The sequence below is a fragment of the Idiotropiscis lumnitzeri genome, chromosome 21 (assembly GCF_059441095.1).
Source record: "Idiotropiscis lumnitzeri isolate Australia: NSW breed Sydney's pygmy pipehorse chromosome 21, RoL_Ilum_1.0, whole genome shotgun sequence".
NCBI classification, from domain to species: domain Eukaryota; kingdom Metazoa; phylum Chordata; class Actinopteri; order Syngnathiformes; family Syngnathidae; genus Idiotropiscis; species Idiotropiscis lumnitzeri.
This window is the reverse complement of record NC_142411.1, coordinates 632416-654793: the sequence shown is the minus strand read 5'-3', so window position 1 is coordinate 654793 and position 22378 is coordinate 632416. Positions and strand designations below refer to the sequence as shown.

The 22378-nt window shown below is 50.7% G+C and overlaps 1 protein-coding gene across 1 annotated transcript; it reads left to right on the top strand.

Annotated features, from left to right (window-relative positions):
• The first annotated feature begins 919 nt into the window (after positions 1–919).
• On the top strand, positions 920–18812 carry ncoa1 (nuclear receptor coactivator 1). Its single transcript, XM_088285986.1, has 22 exons — positions 920–1744; positions 6017–6188; positions 8604–8709; positions 10188–10354; positions 10964–11070; positions 11137–11314; positions 11618–11800; positions 11889–11972; positions 12105–12245; positions 12490–12637; positions 12979–13921; positions 14007–14225; positions 14475–14733; positions 14897–15085; positions 15706–15820; positions 15984–16152; positions 16650–16964; positions 17089–17196; positions 17297–17735; positions 17936–18095; positions 18199–18379; positions 18592–18812. Exons 3-22 carry the CDS (start codon positions 8621–8623, stop codon positions 18748–18750), a joined length of 4353 nt encoding a protein of 1450 aa, XP_088142112.1. The 5' UTR covers positions 920–1744; positions 6017–6188; positions 8604–8620; the 3' UTR covers positions 18751–18812.
• Positions 18813–22378: the final 3566 nt, after the last annotated feature.

Genomic DNA, 22378 nt, shown 5'->3' with positions numbered 1-22378 from the left:
AATGTGTCTCCATCGTGGCCAGACAGGTCCAGCGGCAAAATGTCAACAGCGCCAGGAGCCAAGTGGTTGCAGAATGGGAGCCATTTAGTTGCGAGCCGTTTTCAATCTTTGACTGAAGAACGGCAGGAGACTTTCTCGCCGTCAATCCAGGGCGCTCGTCCGAGAAGTCTTCTGTCCTGTGCAGGCATTAAATGAAAACTTATTTCAACTCCAAAAACAACACATGCCCTCTTGAGAGCGCTGGCATCTGTACAGCTGCCAATGGCAGCCTCCGCTCGACTCGGCGCCTCCAATAAATGGATCATCTCATTGCAAATCGACGCCCTGCACTGATGTGGCATCGAAATGGCTATCGCAAATACTTTTATGTATTCTTTGATTTTGGTGAAAATGCTGCTGTGATCCACGCACGAGTTTGTGATGGTTGCTCAGAGAGTATATTGGTTGGAATGAACATTTTTGCATGTGAGGAACCTTGCGGAGACACCAACTCTCTCCCCAGAAAAAGCTGAAACTACTCAGCAGATGTTGCCGTTGCGTACATCACTTAGTCATTTATTGTTCATATTTCAGTTCCTTACATGCTCGTTTTAAGAGTGCTTTGCGTTCTAAAGGTCTTGAAGTGTTCTGCAAAATTCCAACGTACTAGCAAGTGCACTTAAGGTTTGGAGTTGCTCATATATAAGTGTACCTTGAGGTTCTTAGGTAACGGTTTGAATGTACTTAAGGTTCAAGGGTACTTCAAGTTCTCAGGTACTCGCTGTTTTTGCTTTCCAAAGCACTTGGCTATGTTTAATCAAACAATCATTTATGTATTAAGAACCTTTGATTCAAACAGTACACAATACTCACTTTAAAGTACCGCAACAATCCAAAATAATCATTTTAAAAGTCAACCGGCTTCCATCACATTTGGACGCGTTACATTGGCCAGGTCATGTTTTCACATGCTTCCTCTCGTGAGCGCGCACGCAGGCTCGGCGCGCGTTCCCGCAGCCCTGTTTGTTTGTGTTGGAGCGAGAGAGCGAGAGCGCTTGCAAATGGCGGAGAGCGCCGAGCATAGTGACAACTTGGCTTCGCGAACTGGGCCACCACGACCGCCGCGCAGTCCCGGACACGCACGGGAGTGACACGACGAGCCGCCCCACCGCCACCGCCGGAAAAGCAGCGCCGAGGCGAACACTACAGGCCGGCGGACGCGCATTTTTTTTTGTGGGGGGAGGGGGGGGGGGGTCCCAGCGCGGTGTGGGTGCTTAGCCAGGCAGGCTAACTGTGGCTAAGCTAACTGACGTTGAGGCTCGCTGGCTTCGAGTCGTGTGTGATATCGCCCTCCTCCCCACCCCCTTTTTCCTCCACATCCACGCAGGCTTGTTTGTCAACAGACGCCGATGGCAACTTGTTAGCCAGCCTGCTAATCGCAACAAAAGGAGCAACTTCGCCGTGCTTTGCTTGGATGTTACGTGTCAGCCGCTGCGGAGCGAGTGTAAAGTTACCCACGTAAAGTTGGCAACAGACACGCACGCGCACAAACGGGCCGACGTTATCCGTCATGCAAGTTAAGTTAGCTGCTTGGAGCTAACTCGGCTAACTGGCTGTTGTTGGACGCCCCGCAACCGTGGGGAGGCGCGGCTGACTTCTCGTGGGATGTAAGTGGGGGGAGAAAAGAGAAGAAAACAAGCACGACCGCCGTGGATTGGCCGCGAGAGCACACCGGGAGGACGACGCCTGCTTGTGCCACAACAAGGTAACCCAATCGAGCAAAGGCTGCTGGTCGTGCTGGTTGTTCTGGTGCTGTTGACAGCCACGATGGCTGCGGCGCGGCCTCCCACGGATGCCTCGTTTCGCTTCGCTTTGCTTTGCTTTGCTTTGCTTTACCTTGCCGTGCCTTGCTTGGCCGTCGCGCTCGTGCGCGTGCACGGCGCGCTCGCGTCCTCCCCCTCTTTCGTCCTCTTGGCCCACCTGTAAATTAATCAAAGCCTCTTATTACGTAAGCGCTCCCGTGCGGCCTCACGGCATTGCTGCCACCAGAAGTGTCTTTTTGTTTTTTGTTTTGTTCGTCTTCCTTCAACGGAGTCTTCTTGACCTCCTTTTTTTCTTTCTTGTTGTTGTGGTTCGAGGCTAACGTGTGCTGCGGAAGAGAAACACGCTCCGACATGTGCATTGCGTAATGTTAGCATTAACTAATTGAGCTATTGCAAATGTTAATTGGCTTCGGGCGCTTCTTCGAGGGATGCTGATGGATTGTTGTGGACATTTGTTTGATCAAGAACGCTGAAAGACGAACACAGCAGAACCCCGAAGATGAGAAACGAGACTGGACATGAAGTAGACTTCAAGACGTCCCTTTGCAAATTGAAAGAGTCTAAAATGGCAATTATGTACAAGAAAGACATCACAATTTGGCCGTTTGGCCTACTTATAAGCGTATCATCCGTTATTCTTGCACGAAAAAGCTATTTGTTTTTGTCAGTCCTCAGGCGGAAGACATAAATATATTGCTTGATGTCAAAAAACTTTGTTGCAGTGAGTTGAGGAACTTTAATGAGACAAGTAGTTGTTTTTTTTTTTTCCATATATTTTTTTCTTTTACTTGAAGAGCTCTTTGAAGACGAGTAGACAAAGAGCTGAAGCTGACATTTTCCTTCGAACCACGAGACCACTTAATGACTCCACAATTCAACTTTATTTATCGGGCCCCTTTAAAAAGAAACAGCATGCAAAGTGGTGTACTGAAAGTAAAAATATGTCTGAAAGAGACTTAATTCGAACAATAAATAAATAACATAAAAACGGTCAACACAATAAACCACGAAAACAACGCTGAGTGGAAAGGCAAAGAATCCAAATATGTTTTACCGATGCAAAGCGAGGTCGAACGATTCGCGAAAGGTCATTCGGAAAGGGGCGAGCGGACGATGCTTCTGTGCACTTGATTGGCTCTCATTTGCGACGTCACCACAACATGCGGCCGAGAAAACCCGGTTGGCCGAGAGCGAAATGTTAAGATGGAATGGATTGTGATGGAAAAGCGACGGAAGCCAAGCGAGGAGCTTCACAAAGTACTGAAACTGAAAAGCCGTCGCACGCTTGGAGACGAGTTTCTGACGGACGGTTTGGGGCCGCTAAAATGAGCGCTTGAAAGTGCTGATTATCCAAGACGCCCAAGACAAAGGTTGCGTTGACGCCGTCCGGCGAACTTGTTTTTGTCGAGCGTGCGTGTTGATGGATTGCGTGTGTGAAAGCATTGTCGCGGGGCCTCTCGAGGTTAAGATGTCGTCAGATAATTGAGTTCAAGTATCCGCACCAGAAAGGCTTGCGATCTTTCCTCTGCGCTCCAGGCGGCGACTTCATTCGACACACGGACGTGGTGTTTTGTTTTTTTTGTGCGCGGCAGCTCAAAGCAAAAATTGCGGTGGTGAGCAAAGTTGAGTGGGTAAGCGATATCTTCTGTGGAATTCCTCCACGCTAATCTCTCCAAACAGAAAGGGGGGTGGGGCCCGTGTGTGTGTGTGTGGGGGGGTCCTGGAAGGTTGTGTAAAGTGGATCCCTCTGCAGGGTCCAGTTGTTGCTTGGATCCTTCAGACCTTTTGGGATGGCGCTTTGTAGCGGCTGCTGATTTATTTATTTATTTTTTTTGGGGAGGTTGTTTTCGTCGTCTCAATGTCACGGCGGCGACTTGCAGAGGTCGTCCATTTTGAAATGAAGTGTTCCTCATCCTCTGGCTCTCGTTGTCTTGTTCGGCGAGAACGCGCAGTCGACACCTGCAGCCCGGTCACTTTGGTCCAGGAAGTCGTCTGTGACCGAGTGGCACGGCCATTTTTCCTCAACATCCTCAATTAGCATGCAATTAAGACGAGCCGCTTTCGAACCCGAGGTCCGCTTCAAGTCCTCAATACTAAAACTGAAGGTTGTGACTTGGGGGCGAACCTCTCACAATATTGCGGCCAATTTTTGGAAAGCTTGACGTGCCGATCCCGACGCCTTCGATCTTCAAATCTTGTTTTATTGTAAAACAATATTCGGGTTGTTGAAACTGCTCACAAATAGTTTAGAAATAAAATAAAAGACTAACAACTGAAGCAGACTTTTCTGTGGTGGGAGACGAGATGAGGTTTATTTTAAGGGAGGGAACGATCACGAAGGAAATCGTCCCCGATTTCGATTGGTGCGTTTTACTTCTTAAGCAATTCTTGAACTGCACTCTGAGGTGAGTTTCTTTATCTGTAGAAGTGCCGTTGAAGACCAACTCATGAGCACCTGAAGGACTCAAAGACTTTGGAACCTCAAGTACTTTTAAAGGCCAATAACTTTCCAATCTCAAGGAGGCATCGACGAATACTTTGACGAGTCGCGTGAACACGAGAGTCCGCTACCTTAGAATGTGAAACCGTTTTTTTTTTTTCATTTTTTTGTATTTTGTTGGATGTCAATGAAACGGCAGGCCCGGTTTCACCCATTTAAAAAATAACCACGCCCCCTTTGGAGCCCTGCGGCCGCTCCCGTGTGACACTCGACTCCAGGAAGTAGTCTGACTCTGACTTGATGTCGTTTGCCGCGACAACTCGACTCAATCAGCATCCGAAAGCTTCGGGCCCGGAGGTTGCCGTGTCACGTTTCGTCTGACTGCCGCGCCATCGGCTCGACTCGAACATGTGGCGTCGCCGAGAAACGTGTTTGAATCCCGTTCGATCCGATCTGTTAGCGTAGCAAATATGAGCCGCAGGCAACTTGGAACTTCTTCAAATTGTGAACAAATGAATTCTGGATTTCCGTTTTTAAATGCGACTACGAGACAATTGTGAGCTGGTCCAAAGCTTTTAGCAAGTCCACGCCAACGAAATTCTGATGAGCGCCAATGACATGACTTGATGTCTAAATGTGTTTTCATGAGCGTCCGATGACGATGAGCGATGAGTCTGCACCGTGTCCTATGCGCTCCATATGGTCCGGCGCCCCCCCCGGCCAGGTCACATGATCACCACGCCGTCCTCGTGTGAACCCGCCATAGATGCATTCTATATATTATTTATAGGCTGCAGAAACATGCGTGCCCCCCCCCCCCACGCCTACACCCGATTCAGCTGCTCCGTGATTCCTTTTGGATTTGTTTGTTTTGTCGGAGAGCCAAAAAGGTCATTTGCCTTATAAATGTCATCTTTTTTTTTTTGTGTGTGTTTTTTTCCCTCGGAATACGGCTTGACGGCTTTTTGGCCACAGGAACACAATCAAGCGCTTTCATATCGTCGGAGGCCGCACAAGTGAGCGATCGTCTCTCGTAGCGCCGGCTGGCTGCTGCTCTTGTGTTGTTGCCGTCATTGTTGTGGTACGGCCGCTCCATGTTGGATTCAGTGTGAGGCAGCTGCCGACGACGTTTTGGGGCGCCGGCGCTCGTTTGATTATTGACTGCGTCGTGACCCTGTCAAAGCAAAAAAAAAAAAAAGATTGCAAAACGTTGAAGTTGAAGTAGAAAGTGAAAAGTCATTGGCGCCGTCCTCCGTGCAAATTGCCGGAAGAGCGACCGCTTTTGTCGAGCCCTTCGCACAGCACAAAGTTCTCTCGAGGTGGAGAGCGCAATCTCAATAAATTGCACCTTTGCAGGGCTCGCTATCGTTGATGCCATTGCGTCGGCTCGGCTAACCTCGTTATTTGGAGAACTTCACATGGACACGATAACCGTTTTTGAACGTACGCTCAATTGGTTGAAACGAGTTCACTGACGTCAACGTTTGCTTGCGATCGTCCGCTTGATTTTCATGAATTTTCAGATGAATCGTTCCATCCTGGACACATTTGGCTCATTGGCACATGTGCTTTCCTTGCATTTTTTTCATTGTCGTTATTTTAAGTGCCAGTATGTTTCTTTTGTTCCCGTAGAAAAGTTAAAAAAAAAAAAAAATTGATGCTCATTTCAAAATGTTTTTATTAATGATTGAAAATGTGTTTGTTTTGTATTGTGTGCGCGCGTTGCTGTCCACCGATCTTGACGGCGTTGTCGTTGTTCCCGCCTCTGCCTCAGGTGCAGTATTCGCCGCCACACCCGCCATGTTGCCATGTGACGCCGGGAGAGCAAAGCCACCGTCGTAACCCCTTCGCCTGCCGTCTGCGCCGAGCCCCGCCCCCAGCGCCTTCTCTTCCTGGACCGGGCCGGCCGTCACATGACTCAGCACCTGGTGACCTAGACCAAGAAGGTACCGCACGGCACGCGTCGCGCTTCCAACCGGACCTGCGATGTCACCATCTGAGATCACAAACGGGCCTTTATTTGAAAGCAAACGGCTCCGCGTTCAAAGCGTGACGGATGATTCGATGCGTGCAATTCGATTTTCGAGCTTTTCGAGATGACGCGTTCCTACGTTCATCTCCTCTCTTGGACCTCCCGACGCCGCCTCGGAAAGGTTCAGTCGAGGCCGCGCCGACTTGCGCTAATGATGCCGATGATGAATATTCACGTGGCGTGATCAGCCTGGAAGAGAATCGAGTGTGTGAAGAAACGAGCTGGCGGCTGCGAGCGGGCGTTCGTCGGCACTTGAAATGCATTTTGGATTATCTGTTGATTGATCTGGTCGATTCTCCGTTTATTCCCATCAAACGTCGTCGTCGTCTCCCTCTCTCCAAACACCGGCGAGTTGCAAACGTTTGCAGTTCCACCGGCAAAGCGCAACGTGCGCCCGGGGAATCATTTCCCGTGCGCTAATTGTGAGGACGACAACGATGAGAAGAATGAAATCGGTGAGCTTCGCGCCGGCGGCGAAAGTCCGAGCGAGCGGCAAGATCGGTTTCGCCGATTGATTAAACCACGAGCACGCTGACCCCAACCACGACCTCGCGCACGATACGCTCGCCAATCGGAAGTGTTCGTGTCAGCTGACTGACGGGTGCGGCCGAGCTGAGGCTTCGTTTACATCCCTTATTGGATGGCCTCCATCCTCGAGCGTTTTTCTATTTTATCGTCCCGTTCGTAAATCAGCACGTCGGTGGGCGCTAGAGAAACCGGGCAGGCATTCCGGCCTCTGCCTCGCATTCCCAACGTCACGCAGGGCCCCAACGGAGCTTAAGTGGGAACGATTGAAAGTTTCAACGTACATTGAGAAGATTAATAAGGGCAAAGTGTGTGTGTGTGTGTGTGTGTTCCTTTCTAATGTGTCAAGTTGGCGCTTTGGTTACCAGGTGGTCTTTTCCCCGCTCGCCACGCCGACCATACATTTATTTGTGTGTGTATGTGTGTGTGGGGGGGGGGAGTCAGGTGCAGCACCTGCGCTACAGGCGTGCATATGAGCCCTCCCCGCCCCCTCCTCTTCCTCTCACGTGTTTGCTTGCTCGCCTGGCTAATGAGTGTGTGTGTGTGTGTGTGTGTGTGTGTGTGTGTGGCGTCGTTTACGGTGGTGTCACATGGCCCTGATAGGATAAGTGTAACCTTCCATCTCAACACGCCAAGTGCCTGAACGAGCTCGTGTGAATCGGAATGAAAACTGGAAGTCTGCTTTGAATTCTTGGAGTTGACTTGTGGCCTCATTTGCTGCACGTCGGTTCTTTGCGAGCGTCCCTCTCACAACCTCGCTGGCAGTTTTCCAAATAAGAGGCAAAGCATGCTGGCTTCAAGCTGTTTATCATGCTCAAGTGCAATAACACCAAAACGTTCACCAAACCAAATCATTTTGTCCGAAGATGGCTTAATGGGAACAAAATGGCAAACAAAATTTTGCCGCACTTTGAAAGCGTTGGTTGCATTCTAAACCTTCAGGCAACTTGAACATCCAAAGTGGCAATGCGTGCAAGCAGATTGTACACCCAACACTGGCCAGCGTGTCAGTCGTCAATGATACGACTCGGAACAAAAAGAGAGCCAACGTGTTCGCATCCTCGCACGACCGAGCCTCGAAATCCACCGGCACGACGGCGCCGAACGAGGCGAGGAGGGAGGAGGGAGGGGAGAGGGGGCGGCGACTAAGCCGCCATTTGTCGCCGCGACTCTAATCCCTCCTGACTAGCCTTGTTTGCATCCGACCTCAAATCACCCTCTGACACGCTACCAGCACGCCGCGGCGCAAAAAAAAAAAAAAAAGATCCGCCCGCTGTGCATTAACACCGTGCATGCGTCTTCTGAAGACGCCGTCGCCGTCAAGCTGCAATCGACTTTAAACACATTTCAATGTTCCGCTTATGCTTCTGTTACACACGTTGTCGTCGGTGAGAATTTTGTGTTTTGATTTCTGATTTTTCTTCTTGATTTTTGTTTTCCCACAATGTCCGTTCAAGTCATTCAAATTTGGAATTCAGTGCCGTACCACGTTGTGCCACCACGCGCCGGGCACCACTGAAGTCTACTGGATGTGATGCCGCGTCACAAACACGAAAAAGTGGCAGAGAAGGTCCCCAACCGGGGCAATATGTTTTGTTGCAGTATTTTGCTGAGTTTATATGTGTTGCTGCACCGTGTGTGTGAAGGTTGCGCTTGTTTGCTTCAAAGCTTCGAATGAGTGAATTATCGAATTTTCCTTGGAGTTGCATGTCGTCATTGCCCAGCGTCTTTCTCCAAGCTAATTTTTTTTGGGTGTGCGCCTCGATGTTGCTGAGCCTCTGCCTTTTGTTGCCTTGCTTTGCAGGTGAGTCAAAGCAGAAAATGAGTGCCGTCGGGGAAAGTCCGTTGGACCCTGACACGGCCGAGTCACGCAAGAGGAAAGGCTCGCCATGCGACACGTCGGCGCAAAGGTAAGCTCATGTCGAGCAAAAATGTTTGCGAGTACCATCATATTTAATGTCAACGCATCTCTAATGTACCGTATATCATTCTTTGTTGCTGACACCCACGGCACTCACCAACATTTTAAAACCACACACATTCAAAGTCACAGATACTACAGTCAGGACGTACCGTATTTGACATCACGTTTACTGGCCCTTGCACCTCAAATTTTGCACGTTTACCTTACAACGTAATATTTGCAAATATGTAAACATTTCATGTCCGCGGTGCGGACGTCGTATTTGGTGGTCGCTGTTGTTCCACCTGAGCCCGTTGCGCGTGTTGAACAACATGAGGGGATTAAGTTGGCCCGGGGAAGGTGTTGTGCAGACGGATCATCAGATCACGGGTTAGCCAAAGTTTAGCCGAAGGGTCGAGGTGTAAGCGAGGACGCTCTCCCGCGCGCACGCCCACACACACACACATACACACGCACACGCACACGCACACGCACGCACGCACGCACGCACGCACGCACGCATTCACAGCTCCCAGAGTCGCCGCGTCCGCTCTTGTGAGCCTTTTAAGGCCCAATAGCTGATGTAAGCTGATGTAACCTCCCAGCTCGTATTTCCAAAAAGCAACGAGTGACCTGCGCGTTCAAACTGCGTCCTCCTCCTCACCCCTTTCCCTCCCTCCTCCCCCCTCACCCCTCCCCTGACGCACCCCCTTCCTCCATTCCTCCCTCTCTGGGCCACCATGCCTGTGTGTTTTGGCCGTCCAATGCACTGACCTACTTTTTGCTGCTGTTGTCCTCGCACGCACGCACACGCGCACGTTAGTTTTTAGCCCATTTACCACATCATGTCGTTGCTCCGTGTTAAGGGGGCGCACGGAGACGAGCGTTAAAGGATGTCAGTGCTTTAAATGTGGACTGTAAACTATCTCTGTCTAGTTGTCTCATTCTCACAAAAAAAAAAAAAAGTAGGTCACCTTTAAACCTCGAGTGAAGCATGACCGGCATGGCAGGAAGTTGACGGCGGTCAGGATTCACTTACAGAGAGCGATCAGAGAGATGCGTTTAGTTTCTGGGATCTCAAAGCGCGTTTGTTTGATGTGCAATGCGGCGGCGGCGGCGCTGGCAAAGAACGGCAATGTGGAGCGGCGTTTTCCAAGTGTACACGGCGGCGACCAAAAAATGGATCCTCCTCGCCAAAATGGATTTACGTGCTACAAAAGTGCGGCCGTGGTGGAAAGCCTCACGTTTATTTTTGAAGTGTTAAAGGCTTTTTTTTTTTTTTGCTTGCAGGGAGTCGGCTTTGTGTCTATTTTAATGAATGACAGCCTAATAAATGTGCATTTTATTTAATTTTTTTTTGGGAACCTCTCCCCTCCTGTTTTGCCGCGCTTTGCACAACGCGCACGTGCCGACCAGAAATGCCGACCATTACCGGCGTGGTAAGTGAGGCTGACATTAAATCCATTGTTGGCTGTTTTTCGGCAGCCTGGAGAAGCGGCGGCGCGAGCTGGAGAGTCGCTACATCGGCGAGCTGGCCGAGCTGCTCTCCTCCAACATGGGCGACATCGCCAGTCTCAGCGCCAAGCCCAACAAGTGCCACATCCTCAAGAGCACCGTGGACCAAATTCAGCAGATGAAGCGGCGCGAGCTGGGTAATCCTTGACGGAACGATATGCCGATACTGATACCGATTAAGAGTTAATAACCGATGTTTGAGAAGCTGATATTAATTCCTTGAAAAAATGGTGTCCAAAATTTGAAGAATTAAAACTACAAAACTTGACTTCAATGCGTTTTTAAGCATATTTCTTCAACAACTTTAGTGATTTAGATCACGTTCAAGCTTTTTTACATCTTAGAAAATCGACAACTTAGCTTTAAAAGTCGAACTAAACAAGTGCATGGAGCTGCATGTCTTCACGTTCAATAAAAGCAAACATCTCTTTCGAGTTGACTACGGCAAAAAGGTTTCTATTACTTGTGAGTTGTAGTCGACTGACATTTATTCAAATTTTGGAAAAGTCTGTTGGTGTGACTCGAGGTGAAAAAGCCTACGTGGAACCAATCAGATGGTGCTGTGAGCGGGACAATCTGCTTCTTCAGGCGGGGCTACCAGCACACCAGAGAGTGAGAGAGAGAGCCAAAATAAACCGGCGTTTAATTTATCAGCCTTGAAAGTTGAAGAAAAAAAATATAATTGGCATTATCTCCGCAATATTCTCCGACGGGCGCTGACGCTGGGGTTTGTCCCGCCTCCACAGAGAAAGCGGCTCTTCGCTCTCCGGATGACGCGGTGCAGAAGAGCGACATCTCCTCCAGCAGCCAAGGCCCGCTGGAGAGAGAAGCCCTCGGACCCATGCTGCTCGAGGTGAGCGTGTCGCTGCCAGCCGGTTGATTGCGGAAGTAACGCGGCGTGTCGCTCGCTCGCACGCAGGCTCTGGATGGCTTCTTCTTCGTGGTGAACCGCGAGGGCCGCATCGTGTTTGTCTCGGAGAACGTGCTGAGCTACCTGGGCTACCCTCAGGACGAGCTGATGATGTCCAGCGTCTACAGCATCCTGCACGTGGGCGACCACAACGAGTTTGTGCGCAATCTGCTGCCCAAAAGTCTCGGTGAGCGTTCGTGTGTTTACCTTATTTTCATTGCTGCCCCGACGTTGTGTCGTTTCACGTCAAAACTATGTCGGCATCGGTTGAAATACAAGTGGTGACATCACTGTCCGGGAGAAAGATGTTCATCTCCTCATTTATTTATTTTTCATTTATTTTAACCCAATCATATTTTGAACCTTGCATTGAGAATATTTACTTTCACTCTTGCGCTTCCTGTTTAGCGGCGTTGCTGTCTGAGCGTTTGGGTGAAATGCGAATAATGTTTGTTAATTTGCAACTTGCGCTTTCCGTTTGCGCGCGTAGTGAACGGCGCGCCGTGGCCGCAGGAGTCGGGCCGCCGGAGCAGCCACACCTTCAACTGCCGCATGCTGAAGAGGCCGCCCGACGAGATGGACTCTGAGAACCAGGAGGCCCGGCAGCAGTACGAGATCATGCAGTGCTTCACGGTGTCGCAGCCCCGCGCCGCCGTGCGGGAGGAGGGCGACGGTGCGCCAACGCCACAACGCACTCGGAGTCATTTTATTTGAGTTGTTTTTTTTTTTTTTCAATCTCAATCACCCACTTTGCCTCTCAGACCCGCAAAGCTGCCTGATCTGCATCGCCTGCCGGATGCCTCGCGCCAGCTCAGAATCTTTTATCACCAAGCAGGACCCCACAGGTGACATTTTAGTCGGCCTTAAAAAGCACTCGAATAAAACTTGGGCCAGCAACCAATGCCGCCAATGCCGCCTCGTTGAAAGAATCCATTTCTGATCTTATTGGACACTTGCTTTTGCGTCGGTCCTCTCAGGGAAGATCATCTCCATCGAGACCAGCGCTTTGCGGGCGACGGGCCGGCCCGGCTGGGAGGACCTGGTTCGGAAGTGCATTTACGCCTTCTTCCAGCCGCAGGGCAAAGAGCCCTCCCATGCCAAAAAGTTGCTACATGAGGGTGAGAGTTTTTGTGGGCGCTGGCGTAAGGTCGGCAAGGGGTGGAACGTGAGCTTGATTATTATTTCATCACAAAAAAGCGGCCATTCAATCCGCTCTTTGCGTTTGGATGAAAGTGATGCAAAATGTATTTTCTGAGAGCCAGTCTTGAGTTTGGCATTTTCCTGGTTTATCGCCGTTCTTCCTGAATGCAAACAATTTGCCATTGGTGTTGCTGACGCCATGTGTTTGTTGTGCCCGCCCAGTGATGAGCCACGGCACCGCCATCAGCCCGCTGTACCGCTTCGCCTTGAGCGACGGCACGCCGCTCAGCGCTCAGACCCGCTGCGAGTTCTGCTGCCCCCCGAACCCCGAAGTTCAGCCCTTCATCATGGGCATTCACACTATTGACAGGTACCGGCGCACACGGCTCACGTATGATCAGAGCTGGGCGGAAGGATGCCACCGAGAATGATGTTTAAATAAACCTCTGCCTTTAGCATCTCTCCCGTCACGTATGGACAATTTTTTTTTTTTATTTTCTTCTTCTTATTTTTTTTAAGGGGGTGTAACGGGGTCAGGGGCCGACAATTTTTATGAATAAGGCTGGAACGGTACCGAGATCGCGGCCGGAGGGCGGGGGACTGACGGCCAAAAGGGGTCAAGTGCCCAGCTCTGCGTATGATACAATCCAACTTAATTTATCGCGCATATTTGTCTATTTGTCGTCCAACGTTGGATTTGTCTTTCCGCAGGGAACACAACACTGGTAGCTCTCAGGAAAACACGAACCCCAGCCTTCAGCCAACTCCGGGCAACCTCGCTCAGACGCCCTCGCGCTCGCCGGTTCCTGCCGCTGGCAGCAATTCAAAACAAACCTCAGGCCCCGCCTCCGCCTCGGCCGCCGCCTCCTCCGCCCCCTCCGCCTCGACGGGGCTTCACGCCGGCAACAGCGGCGTCTCCCCGCAACGACTGAACGCGGCCGCCGGCTACCTGCCGCCCAGCCGGACGCGACCCCAGCAGGGCAACAGCCCGTCACCTCTCAGCGGCCCCGTCGCAGCCGCTCCTACCTCGTTTATGTCGGCGGCCGTGTCGCGGGCCGCTCTCGGGCTCGCCGGGAGCCCGCGGGTGCCGGGGGGCCTCCACTCGCCAGCGCCGGCGCCCGCGCTCAACAGGCAACACTCTGGCGGCGACGCCAGTAACGCCGCCCAGGCCCAGGCCGGCTCAAAAGTTTGCTTGTCCAGACAAGCCGGGACCCCCGGCGGTTTCTCCTCTTCGCGGCTTGGAGCGGAGGGAGGGGTCGAGGACTCCGTCAAAGCCCCCCTGCCCTCCTCCACAGCCTTGGCTCATCTCAGACTTAATCAGACGCTGGACAGCAACGGGTCCGCACGTGACACCGACGACGTCCGCGGCACCTCGTTGCCTCATCACAAACCTTCTCCCGCTCCTCAGTGTCCCGCCTCCCACAGCACGCTGACGGAACGGCACAAGATCCTACACCGCCTGCTCCAGGACAGCAACGACTCCAACACCACCTCCTCCTCCGCCGCCTCTGAGGATGCCGTCGGCAAAAGCGAGGCGGAGATCAAGAAAGAGCCGCCGTCCAGTCCCCTGCTGAGCGCCGCGCTGCAGCGCTCGACTTCAAGGGAGCCGCAGGACCACCAGCTGCTGCGCTTTCTGCTCGACACGGACGAGAAGGTGAAAGAGAACCGACCGATCACTGAAAACAGCCTTCAAACAACCCCCGCCGACGCTGACCGCAAGCTTGTTTTGTTCTTGGCAGGACTTGGGAGACCTGCCGCCGCCCTCGGCTCTCAGCCTGCAGACGGTTCGGGTGAAGGTGGAGAAGCGAGGCGCCGGGGAGGCGTGCGTGGCCGCCGTGGGCACCAGCCCCGCCTCCAACACCGCCCCCCCGGCTTGCGTCAGCCCCAAATCCAGCCCCGTGGGCGAGAGACGGCGCGAGAGCCGGCGAGATAGTCGGCGGGATAGCCGAGACTCCACGGTAACGTCGATGTCGGACGACGTTTGCGACGAGAGCGATTGTCCGCGACAAACATTTTGAAAGGGACTGGTTGCTTGTTCAAATGTTTTGTTACTGAAATTGCTGAAGTTAAACGATGACTTGATTATTCAAATAGTTCATTTGATGATCGATTCGTTTTCGATTGAATTTGACTCCTGTCGTTTATTGATCAGTCAAATGAGAATTCTTTTTTTGTTTTTTTTTTCACTGGCCCCCCCCCCCCCCCAGATGTCCGGCGGCGCCTCCGACACGGAGCCCCTCGGCCAGCTGCCGCCCGCCCTCAGAGGCCCGAGCGCGGCCAAGCAGGGCGCCGACGACGCGGCCGCCCATCAGCTCCACTCTCCGGCCCCCCTCACTCCGGCGCCGCTCCAGTCGCCGGGGCCTCCGCTGCCGTCTCCGCTGTCCCAGCCCCGCTTGCAGTCGCCCACCCAACCGCAGCCCAACGGCGGCGGTGTGAAGAGGGAACCGCCCGGCACGCCGAACAGAAGTAGGTCTTTAATGTGGTGGGCGGGGCCACAGAGTCGCGTCATGCACTGAAACGACGCAATCAACGTAGTGCTTTGTTTGGATTCAGTTTCTAACACACTTAATTCATTGCCTCCTCCAAGTTTTTTTCTTTTTTTGTGGATTTAGTGCTTTTTTTTTTTCAGGCAACAACAACGACGGCGGCCCCGCTTCCGGCTGCAATCTCCAGAATCAGTCAGCCTTCGATTTCTGCAGCCCTCCGACTCCGAGCCAGGCCCAAGCAAAGGGACAGGGAGACCTCTTCCAGGCCTCCAAAGACGGCGGCAGTCCTTTTCCCGACGCAGAAATCGTCAACCCGTTCGCTTCAAGCACTGGTACGCAAAGAAAACTTTGGAAACGCCTCCTCGCTTTAAAAGTGTCATTTGGGGAAAAAAATAAAATCTCTTCGAGCTGTCGCACACCTGACCGTGCACGAGATCGCGACCGGGCGGATTTATGGTCTGTCACATGCGTGCGTTGTGACAACAATAACCTGGCGCTCATTTGCACCTCAGTGTTGACCGCCGCAGCCTCGCCAATGATAGAAGATGTTTGTGTCACCGCGAGCCACACAGACGATGACTGCATACGGCACAGGGAAAATGAAAAAAAAAACAAAGAAACTTGTGCCACCATTAATGGCCGTGTAAAAGTATACAACTGAATTACAAAAAAGTATATTTTGAAGTGGGGAAATACAATTAAACAAGTGGAAAAATGTGGTTGCAAAAGTGTGCACATCCCGCCAATCGCATCGAATCTCATTAAATGAGCGTCAGCGTCCACCCGCCGTCATTTAATTTGTTCCGGATGAACAGAAACAAAAAAAAAGATGCTTTACAATGTCAATTTGTTTTCAGTTTTATTAAACGGCAAAATAAGAAAAGAAAAAAGTGCGTTTAAAAAGTGTCTACCTACTTTTGAGCCAGCCTGTGCTTCCGACTTTTTTGCTCAGGCCCGACCAAGTTAGATTTGGCCGACTCGCCATTCCAGCCTCTGTCTCTGTCCGACTCGTTGTCCTTTGATGCTTTGGGAACGCCACTGCAAGCGCCCCTCACGTCGCCGCAAGAGTGAGCATCACACACACACATTAGCAATGTTTAGACCACTTCATGAAGTCGAGTGGCACATAATCTGAATTGATTTTGATTTTTTTGCAAAGGACATTTTAGTTTTGAGTGTCTTCTTTGCACCCATTCTGAGAACGTGGATGCCGTTGTTGTTACCGAGCAGGCAGTGCGTCCCCTGCACGCTGGACGAAGTTCTGCTTCCGCCGAGCACGCCCGAGGCCCGGAATGACGAGAAGGCTTTGCTCGAGCAGCTGGTCTCCTTCCTCAGCGGCACGGATGAAAGTGAACTGGCCGAGCTGGACAAAGCTCTGGGTATTGACAAGCTGGTGCAGGTGCGGAAAGTGTCATCATATTTATTTTCAAGTTATTTTGGTGTTTTTTCTTTTTTTTAAACATGGTCATTAATTCACTGAAAAAGGATGCAATACTCTAATTTGCCACAGGATGGCACCAAAGCTCCGCCTCTAAATGAGGAACATGATCATGTAAACTAAATGGTCCAAGGAAGTATTTTAATGATCTCTGAGTCTACGAGTATGAACGTTACATCTTGACTAAGCGATGAGCTTGTATGTCGGGAAGTAGCCTGGGTTGTTCTGGAGAGTTTACGCTGCTTGTGCATGTCTATACATGCGCATTAAAGTTATGGGGTTTTTTTTCTTCAAAATCAAAGTGAATAGCAACTGGGTTTCTGTATTTTGTGCACACATTTGAGAGGTAAAAATAATTTCTTCTCGTTCTGAATGAGGCCAAATTCTGACTGAAATGCACGCAAGTTGCACTCTTCCCAAGTGGTCGCTTGTTTGCTGACACGTGGACCTCCCCACAGGGCGGCTGCTACAACCCGATGGCGCCGAACTTGCCAACTCAGCAGGTGACTGCCACGGCGCTCTCTTTGGACCTCAAGCTGCCCTCTTACCCTTCCCGGTTCACGCCGCCCGCTCAGTTTCCGGCGGAGCTAGTCAGCGCGGGGCAGCAGCAGCAGCCGGCGGCGGGCTTTGGAGCCGCACGGGGGACGTTCCTCGGCGGGGCGCCCGCCGCCGTGGTGGGCCTGCGGCCGCCGCCGGGGATGGGCGCCCAGCTCAGGTTGCCACCCAACCAGCTGCGGCTGCAACTCCAGCAAAGACTTCAAGGTCCTCAGCAGGTGAGAGCAGAGACGCAAGTCACACTTTATTGGACACACTTGAGTACAATGACAATAAAGGGATTTCTGATTCCGATTCTGATTGTGATTGTGGAATTTCTTTGTCGTTCTCGTCCATCCTTAGCTCCAGAACCGTCTGGCGATGAATACGTTCCCTGTGGCAGGAGGAGGAGGCCAGCGCATGAACATGGCCGTTCGTCTGGGGACGCCGCAACCTCAAATTCCTTCGCAGGTGAGCCGTTTGCATTCAAAGGCGGCCCGAGAGGTGACTTTGTGTTGCGTGAAGCCGGACGTGGCCTTGAACATTGCCACTGTTTGTCTTGTGTCCGCAGCCTCCACTCAACGCTCAGATGCTGGCTCAGCGTCAGAGGGAGCTCTACAGCATCCAGCACCGCCAGCGTCAGCTTTTCCAGCAGAAGGTCATGTTGATGAGACAGAACGTGGCCACCGCCGCACCCGCGGGGGGTGCCCAGGCCCCGGTCCCGGGCGCGGCCAGGCTCCCGAAAGGGGCCAACAACAACGCGCCTGCGCCTCAGCAGCAAGCGCAGTTCAACTTCCCTGTCGGCTACATCCCGGCGGCGGGGAACACGCCTACCTCACCCGGCCACTTCGGTGGCCCCATGCCGGGAGGGGGGCCCATCCCGGGGGGCCCCCTCGACGGCAAACTAAACAGCCAGACAACGTTGCTGGGCGGCGTGCAGGCTCCTCCCTTCGTCGGCGGCTCCCAGTTGCAGCAGCAGCAAGGTCTGATGCGGCAGTTCGGGGGCGCTGGTGAGAACAAACGACGAGAAGACTTGCGTTCCAAATAATCATCGGCAGATTTACCATCAGGGATGGATGACCCTCGATGACCTGGGCAATTTGGCTTTAAACTAAAATGCAAAGTTTACAAATCAATTTTGTAGCCGTTTTTAAAGCAAATGGCAGTGACAAAAAAATAAAAATGAGCGTTTGCCGTTACTTTCCTGCAGCTCTGGTCCAACCGGATCCGCCTTTTCCTCCCGAGATCAGCTCCACCCGTCCACTGTTGTCGCCTCAGAACTCCACTTCCCAGAGTCCTCTAGTCCAGCAAGCTCCGCCCCCTGGCTACCAGTCTCCAGACATGAAGAGCTGGCAGCAGGCCAGCAACAGGTGAGCGATGCGCTCTCAATTTATTACTTTTGCACGCCTTCAGAAATGGAAACAAATGTGCAAACCACTTTTTTTATGATTTTATTTTATTTTTTTGTCACAGCCTGTTCAGTCCGTCATCGCAGCACAGCGGCGGGCAGACGTTTGGCCAGCAGGGGGTGTACAACAACATGAGCATCACGGTGTCCATGGCGGGCGGCTCGCCCGGCGTGGGCTCCTCACCTTCCTTGGGGCCGCCCGGCGGCGGCGGCGGCGGCGGCGGCTCGCTCTGTAGCGACCAGCAGGTTGGAAAAAAGATGACTATTTTTAACACAAATATTTTCCCCTTCTTGGGGGTGGGCCGATCACAAAAAATAATTGAGAAGCACAATTTTAAATGAACTTCAAAGCTATATAGAATTGATCTGTGCCCGGGCAGTGCTTCTCGTGAGTACCACTAGAGGGAGCCACACTTGATGACTGTCGCGTCGTGTCTGAGCATTATTTTGGTGTGCAGGTGCAGCAGGTGCAAGTGTTCGCCGATGTCCAATGCACCGTCAACCTGGTGGGCGGCGACTCGTACCTGAATCAGAGCTCCATCGCCGCCCCCCCGCCGGGCACCCAGACGAGCCAGGCCCAGCAGAAGAGCCTCCTCCAGCAGCTGCTGACCGAGTAACACGCCCCCCCCCGCCCCATCTGAAACCGGCGCCCGACAGACCAGACCACCGCCTCCTCTGGAGTCGTGGCCGTCTCACCTCACATCACTTCAGGACGGACGGACGGACGGACGGATGGCGTCTGGCCACAGGTGGCCCGACGAGGGGCCGGCGTGGGAGGGTGCCGGCGAGCTGCCTGTCTGACAACCTGTCAGTCTGCCTCAGCCTTTTCAAGGCAGTGTTGTCTTTGCTGCTCATCCCCCCCTTCCTACCCCAGCCATCTCCCACCACCCGCTTCCTGGTTGCTGTCCAATCAGGACACAGGAGTACCTCGGAGGGGCGGCGGCCCCCATCTGGGCTTTTTGCTTCGCGTTTCCGGGAATGTGACGACAGAAGCTCAGTATCAGCTGGTTCTGCGACGCTACACAGTGCCTGGTGGAAGTTTGAGCTGCTTCTTCTTCATTTTTATCTTCTTCCACACGCGATTATTCGATGTGATTTTTTTTTTTTTCTTGTCGTCGTTCTGTTCTCCACATCATCGTCATCTTGATCAGCTCTGACAACAGCCCGCAAAGGAGACAGACGGGATGCTGCTCACTTTTTTTTGGTTTTTTGTTTTAATTATAAAAGACAAAACCCGTGAGAGACTGTTGGGATTATTTAACAGTCGCGTGTTTATTGGCCCTCACCTCAGCAGCTGTGAATATGAGGCCGCCTCGACCTCCCTCTCTCTTTGATTCTCTCGTTTTGGTTTTTTCTATCCCGCGCTAACTCGGCCTATCAGTGTTGTTTGCCACGCGGGCGTGCGTGGCGTTGTACAGTACAGAAGGAAGGACATGAACGGATGACTCACAACAAAACAAAAAAAAAAACTTTGACGCAGCGCCAGCAAGGCGAAACAAGCACCATTTCTTTTGACGTTTGCCCGAATTCGGCGCTGATATTTGACTGCACTCGAAAGCAACACGGCAATTAACCATTTGGCAACAAAATCTTTCATCACGACTTCTTTCGCGTTTCTCCCAACCATCGTTTTACAAAGTCACCAGCTCAATTGGCAGCGACGCTGTCGGGATTCCGGCACCAACGTTGGACTCCGGACTCGCCGTTTGACCGAAGCAGCTCTGGTCCCGGTTTGGTGGGAAAGGGGGCTGGAAAATGCAACACTTATCTGAGTCATACCGTCCGGATATATATTGCATCGGAGGAGGAAGTAGTCCCGCCCCCACCCCCTCTCGTCTCCCCTCCCAAAAAAAAAAAAATAAAAATGTGAAGAAATTCATGCAAATGTTGAAATGCGCCCCAAACTTTTTGCAAATTGAAGCCCCTCAAGGAAGCACTTCAGGCACCGTGCCGAGTCGGGTGCGTATTTTTTGAGGTCGTGATAGGCGGCAAACGTTCGCTCTCTCACGCGCCCGCCGAGCTCGTTTGTTTACGCGCCCCCAGGTATTCGCATCCTGCACTTCAGACTCCCTCAAAAAAAAAAAAAACTCGAAGCAAACGGACGGCACCATCAGGAGAAGCTCTGTCATTCCGCGCCCTACCTCAGAGCACTTTTGTTTGACTTGGATTTTCTTACGATTACCTCATCCTCCTCTTTACCAGACGCGACGCGTTCGCCGCCTGGTTTTCGGACCTCGTTTCACACTGTGAACTCAGCAGTTTCTTCTTCGGTTCTGTTTTTTGTCGTTTTGTTGAATTTTTGTATTCTGGTGACGCAGTCTCAATCCAGGAAAACCGCAACGTGCTCTTTTCACACAACTTTAGAGACTTGTTTAAGAATTTTTTTTATTGACCACCATTACTCCGCTTTGCTGTATTTTTCTATTTTAACGACAATGTGGACAAAAGTATTGAGCCGCGCCGGTGCGTCCCAATACTTTTGTCCAACTAGCGCCGGGGTGGGAAAAGGGTGGCCCACTGGCCCACTTTATTTTTTTTTGTCCTAAAATAGCTTCTTGTTTTCTTTTCAATCCATTGGCCTAAAAAAAAGAAAAATGGTTGTAAATATGAGTAAAAAAACAAAACAAAACAATTTTATATGCAGTGTGTCCAGAAAGTATTCAGGATTCTCAAGTTGATTTAAAAAAAGAACGTCCTCAAAATTCGACTCACAGCATCCCAAATATGATCATTTTTTAAAATAAAAATGATTTTTAATAATTAGCGTCCAAATGGATTTCTTAAGAATGAGGCCACTTCCGATATTTAGCAGAGTAAAATTCAAATTGCTGATTAATCGTCTCATTCATTTTAAAACTATATCATGAACAAAATATTTTTTTCCATCCGTTGATGCTTACAAATAAAAAAAATATGAATTGCATCCGGAACATTGGACTGTTTTGCAATATGTTTTGTGTCACCCACAATCGCGCATGCAGTGTCAAATAAGAATAAGCCATACTTGGTCAATCAAACCAAGTTTTTCTTTGCAGATTTGTAAATTTTTTTCCTCTTTTTTAATATACTAAAGCAAAATTCATTCTGTTCCGGGATGTTGCGCGTCAAAATTTTGGGGGACCAAATGACTTTTTTTCGATTTACAGAATGTGAAAAAGTGAAGCTGTGAATCCTTTCATACATTTATGCATCGCATTAAATGATTGGTTAGTTAATTAAGATGGATTTAATTTGGAATGAGGACATTTATTTTTGACAATGAGGATGAAATTGTTTGGAATCAACTATTTTGCTTGCAATTTTTTTTTTTTTTTTAATGAGTCCAAAGGTTTGCCCCCCCCTGATGATAGCGTTTGCATCTTTTGTGTCTTTTCTTTTGGGTTGCCGTTGACGTCTCGTCAAATTTTGGATTTTGAGCGGAATGGAGCACCCGTTTTATTTAGTTTTGTTGAATTTGTTTCTTTCCAGCACGTGCAAAGTGGGAGAATGTTTTTTCTTCTTATTTTTACTTTTACGTTCAGTCCCTCGGCCGATGGTTTTTTTTTTCCTGCAGGCATGAGGAATCCTTTCCTGTATTCACTCCACACTACAACAACAACAACAAAAGCCAAAAAAAACAAGCGATGCACGTTAAAATTCCAGATGTTATGCAACAGCTGCTCCCTTTGCTTCCTCTTCCTCCTCCTAGTCGGCAGGTACAGGCTTTTTGTTAACACGTGTAAATAAAGACAAATGTGAATAATAATAATAATAATAGTAAGGAGAATCATCATCAAGTGGTAAATAACGACTCGCCTCCGTCTTTTCTTTTTTTTTATTTTATTGTGATGGATTTTGTACTTTTTCTTTTTCAAATTCTTTTGATGTTGATGATGATGCGTATGTATATGACTATCAGTGTGTGTGATGAATACTGTATATTATTATGATGGATCTTCTCCTTTCCTGCTCCACGTGTCTGATGCCAGAGAATGGTTTCTATTGCGACTGCTGAATGTGATTTTTACTGAGCGACGAGCAGTGTGGACTGGCTTTAGTTTTTATTTGTCGTCGTCGTACGGGTTCTTTCAAAGAGAAAAAAAGGCCATATTGTATTTTTGTTTTCTCTCTCTCTCTCTCTCTCCCTCCCTCTGTCTCTCGTTGTCATAGCCGACGTGGGCGATTGGAACCTCGGCAGGGTGGAGAAATGACCACCAGACCCCCTTCTCCAATTTCCTCTTCATAAATGACCAAAGCCTCAAAAGA

Excerpts from the sequence above, each read along its gene's own strand:
- ncoa1 (XM_088285986.1), top strand. The coding sequence starts at position 8,621 with ATGAGTGCCGTCGGGGAAAGTCCGTTGGACCCTGACACGGCCGAGTCA. Across the intron at positions 10,355-10,963 it reads GATGAAGCGGCGCGAGCTGG|AGAAAGCGGCTCTTCGCTCT; the intron begins GTAATCCTTGAC and ends CCGCCTCCACAG. Across the intron at positions 17,197-17,296 it reads AACCTCAAATTCCTTCGCAG|CCTCCACTCAACGCTCAGAT; the intron begins GTGAGCCGTTTG and ends TTGTGTCCGCAG.